Source organism: Crocuta crocuta, unplaced genomic scaffold (assembly GCF_008692635.1).
Source record: "Crocuta crocuta isolate KB4526 unplaced genomic scaffold, BGI_CrCroc_1.0 scaffold68, whole genome shotgun sequence".
NCBI lineage: Eukaryota > Metazoa > Chordata > Mammalia > Carnivora > Hyaenidae > Crocuta > Crocuta crocuta.
The window spans coordinates 3,160,060-3,173,059 of record NW_027532426.1 but is presented as its reverse complement, the minus strand read 5'-3'; the positions used below and the strand labels follow the sequence as shown (position 1 = coordinate 3,173,059).

Sequence of the window (13,000 nt, the reverse complement as noted above, 5' to 3'; positions counted from 1 at the left end):
TAGGGGCGCCTGGGTGGCTCTGTTAATCGTCTGACTTCGGCTCAGGTCATGATCTCACGGTTCGTGGGTTCGAGCCCCACGTTGGGCTCTGAGTTGACAGAGCGGAGAGCCTGCCTAGGCTTCTCTCTCCCTCTCTCTCTGCCCCTTCACTGCTCGCTTGCTTTTTCTCTCAAAATAAATAGACATTTAAAAAATAATAATGGCCAGTGCATATTCTGTAAGTTAGCTTCCATATTTAGAGTCAAGGCCTAATCAGTAGTAAATAGTGAAGTCAAAGAAAAGTTCCGACCCCAGGGTCAAATGACCTGGAGGTAGGCTTTTGGGACAGCCCTCTGGTGTAATTTTTGAAAGCATGTGCTATTCTTATCTTCATTATTTGAATATGGAAACATGCATTTCTAACACTATAGTTTTGCTTTTCCTGACTTTGAACATAGAGTATGTATTCTTTTTGTGTCTTTCTTCCTTCATCGACATTGGATTTAAAGATTCAGCTATGGGGCACCTGGGTGGCTCAGTCAGTTAAGCGTCTGACTTTGGTTCAGGTCATGAAATCGTGGTTTGTGAGTTCGATCCCCGCATCAGGCTCTCTGCTGTCAGCGCGGAGCCTGCCTCAGATCCTCTATCTCCCTCTCTCTGCCCCTTTTCCCGCTTGTGTGCACTTGCTCGCTTTCTCTCAAAAATAAACATTAAAAAAAAGATTCAGCTATTTATTTGCATGTAGCTATAGTTCACTCTTTTTCATTTCTGTATAGCATTCTGTTCAATGCCTGTGCCCCATTTGATTAATGTTGGTGTTTGTGCGGGGTGGGATTGCTGGGTCTTAAGAGTTTATAAAACAGTTTTTTTTTTGTTTAACATTTATTTATTTTTGAGAGACAGAGACAGACAGAGCACAAGCAGGGGAGGGGCAGAGAGAGAGGGAGACACAGAATCCGAAGCAGGCTCCAGGCTCCGAGCTGTCAGCACGGAGCTTGATGGGGGGCTTGAACCCACATAGTGTGAGATCATTACCTGAGCTGAAGTCAGACTCAACCGACTGAGCTACCCAGGCGCCCCTGCTGGGGCTTACAGTTTATGACCCTTCCTCCTTACCAAGTAACACTCATCTAGTTTTCAAGTGGCTGTACTGACTTCCCCTCCTGCCAGCAGTGATGAAAGTGTACTGCTCTACATCCGTAGACTTACTCGTTTGAGCCATTTGGATTGTATATCACGGTATCTCATTGTGATTTTAACTTGCCTTTCTCTGATAACTAATGAAGGTAAATGCTGATTTACATTTGGTTTGCTTATTTATTTAAAAAATTTTTTAATGTCTTTTTTTTTTTTTTGAGAGACAGAGTACGAGCAGGGGAGGGGCAGAGAGAGAAGGGGACACAGTCTGAAGCAGGCTCCAGGCTCTGAGCTGTCAGCACAGAGCCTGACATGGGACTCGAACCCACGAACCATGGGGTCACGACCTGAACCAAAGTCAGGTGCTTAACTGAGCCACCCAGTGCCACTTTAAAAATTTTTTTTTTTTATTTTATAGAGAGAGAGAGAGCACAAGCCAGGGAGAGAGAGAAAGGGCGGGGGTGGGTGGAGAGGGTGGAATTTCAAGCAGGCTTTGTGCTCAGCACGGAGCCGGACGTGGGGCTTAATCCCACAACCCTGGGATCAGGACCTGAGCTGAAATCAAGAGTCGAACGCTCACCCAGGCACCCCAAAGATTTACATTTGTCTTAAAAACAAAATATTAGTCTGTAATGGGGAACAGTATTGCTCGGTAGTTGAGAAGCATGAGTGTGATGTTAGAGCTGGATTCCCAATAACCCACCAGTTACCCACCTCCACGTGTCAGTTTCCCCGTCTACCAAATGGTGGGGAAAGTGATACACAGTTGTTGGGGTGGCTGAGAAAAGGAAGTGAGTAATGGGCACGAACTAGGCCCTCAGCAAGTGGCAGACATAGTTATAAAAAGTAGACCCTGGCTGCTGAGCTGATGATTCCATTCAGAGCCTGCGCTCCCTTGCTGACCATGATGTAGAATCATGTGGCTGCATCGTGGGGAGTCAGACCTTAGTTTTCCACTAGCGTGTGGAGAACAGGGGCTCAGAAAACAGAACATCGGTTAGCAGAGGAAACGGGTTTCTTCAGCTTTGGAATGGACGAGTCCCGGCTAGTGGGGGCTGGGGCCCCTCAATCCATGCGCCCTTGGATCTTCTGGGCACAGAACAGGGTGTTCTTCTTGGGGGGCGGGCACAGCAGTTCTCGAGCTGGGGCTCTGCTGACAGCTCTGGGCTTGTGGAGGCCCCCCCCTTTAGGGCTCTTAGAAGGTCAGAACTTCGCTGAATGTGGAGCAGGGACCATCCAGACCCCCGGAGTCTGGAAGTTTCTTTCCCTTTTGGATGTGCTGACCCCCTTCAATGTGCCTAATTGCTTCTCCCATCAGTTGGTCGGTCAGCAGAGCAATGAGAGAAGTTTCTCACTTGCTGGGGGAAGGGAGGGAGAGGAAGTGGGGAGGAGTGGCGTCTTATCCCAGGGGCCCAGGCGGAGGGACTGTACCCCACTTTTCTCAACCCACTTATCCCCGGCGCGCTGCCTCTCCTCTTGCGTTCCTCATCCCTGTCGCAAGGGAAAGGCGTGCCTACTCCTGTTTATTCCAGAACAAGAAGACATGACTGGGACAGGGGGCAGAGGTGGCTCTGGGGTCACCTTGCTCCATGGCTCCCCTCGGGAAAGAGCCCATCTAGCTGTGGCTTTGTCCCCGTGTCCCATTGTCCCTTATTGAGTAATGAAAGCTCTGTCTTGGGAAGGCAATTAACTTCTGAACACATTTTCCTCTTCTGTAAAATGGGAATTAAAGTGTACCCGCCCAGCTTCTTTTTTTAGGGGGGGGGCTGTGACCGGGGGCCAGGGGAGATCACGTGCAGAGAGACTTTACGCACTCTGTGTGAATCGCTGAGCAGATGTGACGGTTATTAATATTAACAGTAACAGGTGGGACGGGCGTTGGGTGCCGGGGAGGGTTCCTTTGTGTCCAGGCTTGCGACGGCTCCGTCCACCTGGGGCAGCTGGCCCTTGTTATATCAATATTTACTGGCGTAGCGGCTGTGTCAGGGGCAAGGTCGGGACTCCCAGCCACTTGTGGAAACACACGCGTGTCCGTACTTGCTTTCAGCTCTGGATTTTGGTTAGGTTCCTAGAACCCATCAGGAGCCTCGAGACCTCCTAGGAACAGATGGCACCAGGGCCTTATTTACAGATCAGGAAACTGAGGCCCAGAGGGGTGGAGAGTCTCCCAAGGTCACATGAGTAAGCAAGAGGCTCTTGATCTTCCAGGGAGGAGGTGTGGGAGGACCTCTGCAGCCCAGGATGAAGGACTGAGTCTGTAGGACACCCACTGGGGACACCACCAGGCATTGGCTCCTTGAGACAGAAAGGGAGCCAGGACCGATATACCCTCTTTGCCAGGGCTCTCCGTCACCCCTTCACACCCAGAGAAGGGGCTGTCACCCAGGGTAGCGGGGCCCCCAGCGTTAGGGACACCTGTCCCCCCAGTATAAGCCTCTGTCCTCTTCCACATGTGCACTTCCCCTTCCCTGGTCACTGGCTCCTGGGGTCAGGCGTCTTTTCTTTCACAGAAAGTAAACACAGGAAGCTGACCTTTCTAACCCCCCAGGACAAAAGTCGGAAGGGCAGTTACCTTGTGAGCCTAAAGGTCTCAGGAGGGGTGGCCTCTCTCCTTCTCCCCCGCCCCCCAACCAGAGGATGGGGGAGGGAGTGGGGCTCGGGGACACTTGCCTTTTGCTCTTGTCTCAGGAAGGAAGCCAAGAGCAGGGCACGGGCCTTGTGTCTGAGAACTTCAGCCCTGGGTGCCCTCCTGGGTGGGAGTCGAGGGATCCCGTGGGCTTTCGGTCTGGCCAGGGCTGGCCACCCCCCTGAGGAATGGGCTCAGCCCATTTTTTGCCATTTGGGTGTGGGGGTCCCCCCCCCGGGGCATGAAGGGAAGGGGCAGAGCTGGTCCTGAGTGAGGCCCTGCTGCGATTCCAGCGTCCCAGCCCAGGCTGTGGTGAACAGGGGCCATTTAGCCCGTGGGAGCCATGCCGGTGTCCTCAGTCGGCGGCGCCCGCAGACCGTTAGCCCAGCCCCTGCAGGAAGCCCTGCCTGGCGAAGCATTAGCTCTTGCCCTCCTTGCACAGCGAGTGCCAAGGAGTGGGAGAGACGGGCCGCGGAGAACGTGGGCAAAGATGGCCAAAAGGGAGGGCCCTGGGCTGGGACGGCTCCTCTCAGGCCTTGGGGCACAGAATCACTAGTTCCTTCTGCTCCAGATAACAGGGCCGGCTTTGCTCGCCTCCCTTCCCTGATGAGGAGGGAGGACACTGCATGTCTTGTCCTGCCGCCTGGGATCCTCCACGGAGCCATGTGCGGTCACGCCCCCAGAGGCAGACTTGCCTCAGGACGAAGAGCCTAGGCCCTGGAGCCTGCATGATCTTGGCCAACTCACTCAGCTTGTCAGGACCGTCGTTTCCTTCTTGTGTGTTCACTGGGGACTGTCCCCCACCCCCGCGTAGCTGCTGACAAGTTAAAACGAGCCCGTGATGTATTTCACCTGGCACCGTGCCTGGCGCCCAGCAGGTGCGCAGGGAGTAGGAGGTATCATCCTCCAGCAGCAGCCGAAGTGGACACCGATGCCCTCTTTTACAGAGGTGGACACTGAGGCCCGGCCAGGTTAAGGAGCTTCTCCAAGGGCACACAGCTCGTGCGCCTCCCACAGGGACCTGGTTCGCTCTGCCTGGGGCCCCCAGGGAGTCTCTCCCCTCCTGGGAGATCTGAAGTGGCAACAGGAAGGGAGCTTTGGTTGGTTTGCTCTGAGTCCTTCACCCAGCACTTTCTGCCGCCGCAGATAAAATACCACGAGGAGTTTGAGAAGAGCCGCATGGGCCCCAGCGGGGGCGAGGGCCTGGAGCCCGAGCGCCGAGATTCCCAGGACAGCAGCAGCTACCGGCGGCCCCAGGAGCAGCAGCCGCCGCCCCACCACATCCCAGCCAGCGCCCCGGGTGAGCGTGAGGCCTGGGGGGGCAGGGGACCCGAGACCAGGCCCGCTGTGGCATGGGGAGGAGGCCGGAGAGAAGCCTGGTCCACATGCACACCCATGCGCGTGCTCACGCAATCCCTTAGGTCGGTCCCACCAGGGGCATCGCGCACCAGGGTCAGGGTCTATGCCGGGACCCCAGTGTGTTGGCAGAGACCAGCCCCTGGCGTAGAAGATGCAAGACTAGCAGATGTGCACACAGACATAGAAGCCTGAGAAGTGGGGGCCGAGCCAGGTCGTGGGGGGCAGAAATGCAATCTGGGAGGGACTGTGTTTGGTGAGACTGTTTCTGAGCGCCGTCTCCGCCCCATCTTCCAGTTTACCAGCAGCCCCAGCAGCAGCAGGCGGCACAGTCCTTTGGTGGCTACAAGGAGCCTGCGGCCCCAGCGTCCATACAGCGCTGCGCCCCAGGCGGGGGCGGGGTGAGTAGCTCTGGCGGCCGGAGGGAGAGATCCTGGAGCTGGGAGGTTGGAGGGGGCCGGGGAAGCCTGAGGAGGCCAAGGGCAGGCCTCGTGGACTTTGCTCGAAGATTCTCCTTAGAAGCCCCACCCAGGAGGCCTGGCTTCCTCCGACCTTTGATCCCAGCTCCTGTTGTCATCTGCAGGTGATGGGGAGGGACCTCAGCCTCTGAGCAGAGGGAAGTGTGGTTAGCGGACTCCGCCCTGGGCTGGGATTGGGGCCCTGCGTTCAAGCTCTGGGTGTACCCTGGGCAAGTCACCTCCCCCTGCCCAGTTCCTGAACTCCGCTCCCTGGGGGCGCACGAAGTACCTTTCTGTTTGGGGCCTTGCAGACCTAGGCCATGCTCCCCACTCTTCGTGACGATGACCCTCCCCCACGGCCTTCGGATCTTAGCCTCTGAGGGGCCCTCCCCAACCCCCCATGTCAGGTGGGCCTCCCCTGGCATCTCTATCACTCCACCCCCAGCGGTGCCCTTCGGAGCACTTTTCCCAACTCAGATCTGTTCTGTGGGTTAACTTGTCTGCGTCCCCTGCTAGATTTGAAGCTCTGTGTGGGCGGGCAGGGCATTGTTCCCTCGGTTCAGCTACTCTGAGCCCGGCAGAGCGGCACTCATTGATACTGCCAAGTAAACGACGAGTAAAGTAGGAAGTGGGGCAGGATCAGGCATACCAGTCCTTCAAGTCGAAGCGCCCCGTCTGTAAGTCCTGACCCTTATCCCACGGAGGGGGCTGCCGAGCCACCCCTACTGAGCTCCTGGCTGAGCTCAGCTCCTCCGTGCTGGCTTCCTGGGAGTTCCAAGCAGCTCATGCTGGAGCAAGAGAGATAATACTTAGAGAATTAAATATACTGAGATATGTGTCCTCTCAGAGTTTTACGCTCTGGGTACAAGGAAGTAAACAAGGGAGGGTCCGTGCTGTGTAGGGTACCGGGCAGGACCGAGAAGTCTTCTGTAGGATAAGATTCCAGATAGACCAGCCGGTCCTTCAAATACTTGCTAAACCTGTCTTGGACACGAGGGATTTGGCTCTGACTAAAAGACCACGTTCCTGCAATCTTGGTGCTTACATTCTGATCAGGGAGACAAATAAGGCAATAAATAAGAGGGTATATAATATAAGGTCGGATAGTGGCACAGGCTGTGAAGAAAAAGACAGCAGGGTGATGGAAAGGAAAGCAGCAAAGTCCTCAGTTAGATGAAAGAGTGAGTGGTTCCGAGAGAACAGCGATGGCAAAGGCCCTGGGGTCAGCAGGAAGGCCAAGGCGATTAGAGGGGAAGAGAGTAGGAGATAAGGTCAGATCATGCAGGAACTTGAAGGCCACATGAAGGCCTTTGCAATTGGTGAGCAATGCAGAGTGACAGGTTTTGGTTTATGCTTTAAACATTTTTTTTCTTTACATTTATTTATTATTATTGAGAGACAGAGAGAGACAGAGTATGAACGACATAGGGGCAGAGAGAGGAAACGCAGAATCCGAAGTAGGCTCCAGGCCCCGAGCTCTCAGCACAGAGCTGGATGCGGGGTCTGAACCCACGAACTGCAAAGATCATGACCTGAGCCGAAGTCGGTCGCTCAATTGACTGAGCCACCCTGGCGCCCCTGGTTTATGCTTTTAAAGGATCACTCTGGTGGCTTTGTGAGACGAGGCAGTAGTAGGTTGGGGGTGGAAGTAGGGAGATGGGTGAGGGGGCTGATGCGGATTGCAGGCGTAGCTGGCATCAGCCCAAGAGATAGAGGCGGACTTGGTGATAAGAGACCAAGGTCGCTTCATGGGGGGGTGACCACTTATCCCACAGCCTTTGGGGCTAAGGGAGCTGGTTTCTGTTGCTTGAAAGAAAGTTTGAAGGGCAGGCCTGGCTGGCTCAGTTGGTGGAGCATGCAACCCTTGATATCGGGGTTGTAAGTTCGAGTCCCACGTAAGGTGTAGAGATTGCTTAAAAATAAAATCTTAAAAAAAAAAAAAAAAGAGGAAGGGCACCTGGGTGGCTCAGTTGGTTAAGCATTCGACTTCAGCTCAGGTCGTGATCTCACGGTTCGTGAGGTTAAGCCCCACGTCAGGCTCTGTGCTGACAGCTCAGAGCTTGGAGCCTGCTTCCAATTCTGTGTCTCCCTCTCTCTGCCCCTCCCCTGCTCACACTCTGTCTCNGAGGAAGGGCACCTGGGTGGCTCAGTTGGTTAAGCATTCGACTTCAGCTCAGGTCGTGATCTCACGGTTCGTGAGGTTAAGCCCCACGTCAGGCTCTGTGCTGACAGCTCAGAGCTTGGAGCCTGCTTCCAATTCTGTGTCTCCCTCTCTCTGCCCCTCCCCTGCTCACACTCTGTCTCTGCTTCTCTCTCTCAAAAACAAGTAAACATTAAAAATTTAAAAAAAAAAATAAGAAAGTGGGATACCTCTGAAGGATTTTAAGCCAAGGAATAACATGATCAGATGTGCGCTCAGAAGTTCCCCTGAGATCACAGTGGATGAACAGTTGGAGGGAAGAGATCAGAGGCCAGAAATAGAAGGGCTGGAACCTTGAGGGCAGATGTAGGAGGTCCCTGTGAGGGGCTCCTCCATCCTGGACCAGTCGGCCCACAGGTCCCAGGGCCTGGGCTGGGGGAACCACGAAGGCTGAGCTGATCCCGGAGACCAGTCCGTGTAAAGTCAGAGGCCATTAAAATCTCCACTGTCTCCCAGGCCGCCGTTGGATTGCAGATTCACTGGGCATTTCATAGGGGCTTAAGCCTTCGATTTTGGCTGAGGGTGGAGGGTGGAATTTCTTGTGTCACCGGCAAATGTCTCGCTCCAGAATATGTCTCTAAAACGCTACTGAGCATCATATCATTGGACCTATTGCATTGCTGTTCCTAGAGGTGGGATGGACCAGTGGCAACCTCAGTCCCTGTCCTGTGCCCTTAGTAGATGCCAGATAATTGTGAGAAGGGTGATGGGTCTCAGACAGGGAGACACAGGGGCGAGAAAATTCGTGACAGAGCCCGGGCCTTCCCTGTCTCCCAGCCCCTGGTTGGCTGCCCGGCTGGGCCCTGGGCTGGGTCCCGTAACAGGGTTTAGCAAGAAGGGAGCCAGGCCCTGGGCTGACTGTGTCCCCGCCCCCGCAGAAGCGGTACCGCGCTGTGTATGACTACAGCGCCGCCGACGAGGACGAGGTCTCCTTCCAGGACGGGGACACCATCATCAACGTGCAGCAGATCGACGATGGCTGGATGTACGGGACCGTGGAGCGCACTGGCGACACGGGGATGCTGCCGGCCAACTACGTGGAGGCCATCTGAGCGCCTCCCCCGGGCGCTGCCCCGCCCTCACCCGTCTTCAGTGCGTTCCGCGGCATCGCATCTGTCCTGGGCAGTGACCTGCCCACCCTTCTTCAGTGTCTCTCTCTCTTTTTTTTTTAATCTGTGACAGCTTGTTTTAGTCCCACCCTCCTCCAGCTACTCTTGCCAACTGAAGCCTTGTTCTGCCACTTTCGCGGGCTCCTTCCTCTGGCAGATTTTTCCCTTGACCAAATTCTTGGTTTTCTCTCTGGATGGAACAGGCGTGGACCTCTCCCGGGGAGGCCGAGGCCCGGGGAGCTGGTCTGGAATGGGAGACCCATTGGCTCCCAGGCCTCTGCCTTCTCTCATTTCTGCCCCCTCAGACCTTCCTGCCCTCCTCCTCACACCCCCAAACTTTCCAGGACTCCCAGGGGCTGGGGTCCATACCCCCTTGCCCCTGGGACGGGCTTAGCCTCTGCTTCTCGAAGGCGGGGGGACTGGCCCTCGGAGGGGCCCCTCAGCCCCCTCTCCCATTCTCAAGGACCGCAAAGGAGGGTAGAGTTCCTGCTTTGGGATTCGTTCGTCCCTCCCCACACGTGTTCCTTCTCACACTGTGATTTCGCCCTCCTGCCCACACAGCCCGGGTGTGGGCCAGGAGCTCCCCAGGAAGCATGGTTTGGGGCAAGTGCTCGCCTTTCTTACTGTTAGGGACCGCTTCAGGAGGGAGGAGAGCAGGGTGTTCTCTCCCACAGCCCTTTCTCCTCCTCCCCCTAGTCTCCAGGCCGCCTGGTCGCTCCTGCACCGCGAGGCAAAGAAGCCTTTGGCCTGCAAGGCCCAGCCCCTGGGCCCTGGGTTAGGTGGGCCTCTCCTCCCTCCCCCCCATGGGACCATGTCTCAGGCCTCCCACGGCCTCGCCGCCTTGGCCCAGCACCAAGCTCACTGGAGCTGTGCACAGCCACAGAACCTTCTGTGTCTCCAGGACTCAGCATGTGGGGGAGGGAGCGCGTCTACACCTGTGACGGGCTCGCGTGACCGAAGCAGCCAGGGTCCAGGTTGGCAGGAGGCGCTGGGCTTCTGCGAGGGTGCACGGAGCCGTCTCCCCCTGATGGTTTCCTCAGACCCCACGGTGAGAGGAGAGGGCCGTGAGGGGAGAGAAGTTCCTCATGTCTTCTCTGTAGAGATCCCTCCTTTCCTTCCATCCCCACATGGCGGAAGCCCGCCCTCCCCCTTTCTGGCGTGCTGGGCAGAGGTGAGGGGATGGTCCCAGAGTTGGTGGGGCTGACGTTGGGGCCTGCAGCTTGCTGGGGTGAGGGTGGGGGGCAAGGTTTCACGGCTCCAGGCACATTCTTTCCCCTCACGTCCATGTCCTTGGCTGCAGAGTAGAGCACCGGACAACCCTGTGTCGGCCACACCGTGGGTGTCTCACTCGGGGGCCTCACCCTCCCTGGGCCACCAGACCCCTCCCTCTCTTGCCTAAGGCCCCCTTGACACAGACGGAGAAAGTCCCAGGGCTACAGAACTGGAAGCGCAGACCCCGGGGTGAGGAAGGGAAAGATGGTGCTATTTCCAAGTCCCTTCTCTTGCTCCTTGGTGGCTGTGACGACGACCCTCGCTTGGCTTTATTCATCTCTGGGCTCTCTCTCTCTCAACACTCCTCCGGGCCTCCCTCTCCCGCCTTCACCCTGAGTCCGCTCAGGCTCCACAGTCGACATCTTTGCCTGCTTGTCCCTTCCAGGGAAGGAGGGCCCTGCAGGCGAAGTCAGCAGCCAGGTCCTCACCACTTGGGGGTGGACGTTGGGATATTTCCCCCCAAGTCAGAAGGTTGCAGAAATGGCCACTGGTGTTGGGGGAGAGCCCTGCCTGACCCATCTCTTCCTCTGGCCCCAGCCGAGAGTAGAGGGTCTGTATGTCAGATCGTTTGGAAGCTGAGGGAGGCAGAGAGGGAGCTATGGGAAGGCGCCATTGCCTTTCTTCGAGATCTCAAAGCACAACTCGGATTCGGGGACCAAAGGTCAGAGGCGCATCCCGTTGGAGCACCTGTGGTTGGGAGCGTGGTGAGAGGCAGGAGGAAGGCCTGGTGGCGCAGGAGGCGGCCTGTTTTCCCTCAGCCTAATTTTCCTTCCAGAACAAGGCAGGCCCGCCCCTGCAGTCTGTTGTCCTGGCCCCTCTGCTCCTCCCATCCTAAAAATAGGGGACCTTTTCTTCCACAACCCCAGAGAGAAGAGGGACTGTCACACTGGTGCTGAGGGACCCAGGGGCTGCTGGGAGTCCTTGCTCCTTTCCAGAACCATCCATCCCTAAAAGAGCACAGAACCGAGGGCTGGGCCGAGTCCCTGGCCTTTTGTTACAGCTCACAAAGGTCTCTGGCCAATCTAATCCCAGGAAAGAAGATGCATCAAAGCTAGAATGTGAATATAACTTTAGTCGACCAATAAGAAAATGCAAGAAGCCCAATGGTGAGAAAAGTGAATTCTGTCAACACTGCTTCCTATTTTCTTCCTCATGTCCCTCCAGGGAAAACTACTTTACTGCTTCATTTCTGCCTTTTTCCTCTCACATATGCACTTTTGGGCCCTTTTTTTTAATAGCTGGAAGAAAAATACCACCCCGCGAACCTGTATTTAAAAAGATACAAATGACCATGTGAAATTTGCCTCTGTCCAAACATTTCATCCGTGTGTGTGCGTGTGAAGCCGTCCGTTCATCTTTTTATATGGGGTGGTTGTCTTTTCTTGGTCTGTTTTGGTCCCCTCCCTCGTGGGCTTGTGCTTGGGATCAACTCTTTCTGGCCTGTTATGATTCTCAACATTTGACTTGGACCACAAGTGAATCTTTCTCCTGGTGACTCAAATAATAAAAGTATAATTTTTACCTGCGGACTTGGTTTTCTCTCTGGCTCTGAGGTACCGATGCTGCTGCTATGTGTGTGAGTGTGTGTGTGTGTGTGTCCCCTAAGTGTTTGGGGACATTAGCCCGGCGCCCTCCTGAACCCTGCTGCCATGCAGGGAGAGAGTGACCCATTCCTCTGCCCAGCTTGGTGACATTCCCAGAAACTTCCCTAAGCTCCTGTGTGTTCCTCTTCCTGTCTGACTTCCTTTGTGTGCACCTGGCTCCTCACCGGCTGGTGTGCCCACAGGGCAGGTAACATGGCTAAGTTCCCCAAGTCCCCAGTGCCTGCCCTGGGCCAGGCACGTGGCTGTTCAACAAAGATTTGTTGCGTTAATGCAGGAGCTCAGCTCGCAGTTTTAGCCCTCGCCACTGCCTGGCACGTTGGACGAGCTCGTGTGAGGAATGACATGGCGAGGGGTGGTCTGTGGTGGGCTAAGAGGCGGGACGAGGCCCTCTGACCAGGTGGCCCGGCAACCCAAAGCTGTATTCACAAGCCGAATAGCCATGACATTGTCTACCTCACCGATGGGAGTTCCCTGAACCCCAGAGAGGCTGTGGTTTAGGGAGAGTTGCACAGTGAGGGGCGGGGCCAGAGGCCTCAGGACCCACAGTGTGACCCTCGCAGCCTCACGTCATGCTGCCTCGCCACCGTGGGCCCCGTACCCATGCCCTTTGTGCCGCTCCTGTTCATATCACCCCTGCTCTGTCCTTTGCTCCGGGTGCCCTGGGTCTGACCTCCCACCAGAAGGCCAAGGTGGCCTCCCCCCTTCCGTGGGTTTGGGAAGCGGATGGTGGTAGGGAAGGAATCTGGAACCTTCCATCCTGGTTGTGCGCCACCAGTGGGCCTCACATCCAGCTGCCTTGTGGGAAGGGGCATCTCCCACTTGGGGCTGAGAATGAAGGCGTTCTCTGGCTTCGGGATAGCAGCTGCGAGATGGAAAGGGCTCTCCCTGAGCCTTGGGAATGGGGAGTGAGGAAGACGCAGGGCCGGAGGGGTGCCCGGAGCGTCGGGGGCACTGGGTGGGATAACTGAGGATGGCACAGTCACCCGCTCCGTCTCCGGAGAAGCCGGCTGCCTAATGTTTTCCAGCAGAAGGGAATGAGTTGGCAAATCTCGCCTCCTGTTGGCCTGCCCCCTTTTGTCTGCAGAGCCGCAGCCTTCTCTCCCAGGAGGCTTCATTCACCTTCATTCAAGGGGGCAGGCGGCTGGGGAGGGAAGGGTAGGGAGGGAATCCGCTCCGCTCCAGAGAGCCCTGGGCTCTACCTCTTGGCACAAGCCAATGGGAGCCACTGGGAGCCGTATCTAGACCCCCTTCTGGAAGTG

The 13,000-nt window shown here is 56.1% G+C and overlaps 1 protein-coding gene across 1 annotated transcript in view; it reads left to right on the top strand.

Moving 5' to 3' along the window:
* The window catches only part of LASP1 (LIM and SH3 protein 1), a 41,618-nt gene extending 29,955 nt beyond the window's left edge, over positions 1–11,663 (top strand). Inside the window, exons 5-7 of the mRNA XM_077779122.1 lie at positions 4,889–5,042; positions 5,396–5,499; positions 8,635–11,663. Coding sequence (XP_077635248.1) covers positions 4,889–5,042; positions 5,396–5,499; positions 8,635–8,808 — 432 coding nt within the window. The 3' untranslated portion in view covers positions 8,809–11,663. The remainder of the gene's footprint in view (positions 1–4,888; positions 5,043–5,395; positions 5,500–8,634) is intronic.
* Positions 11,664–13,000: the final 1,337 nt, after the last annotated feature.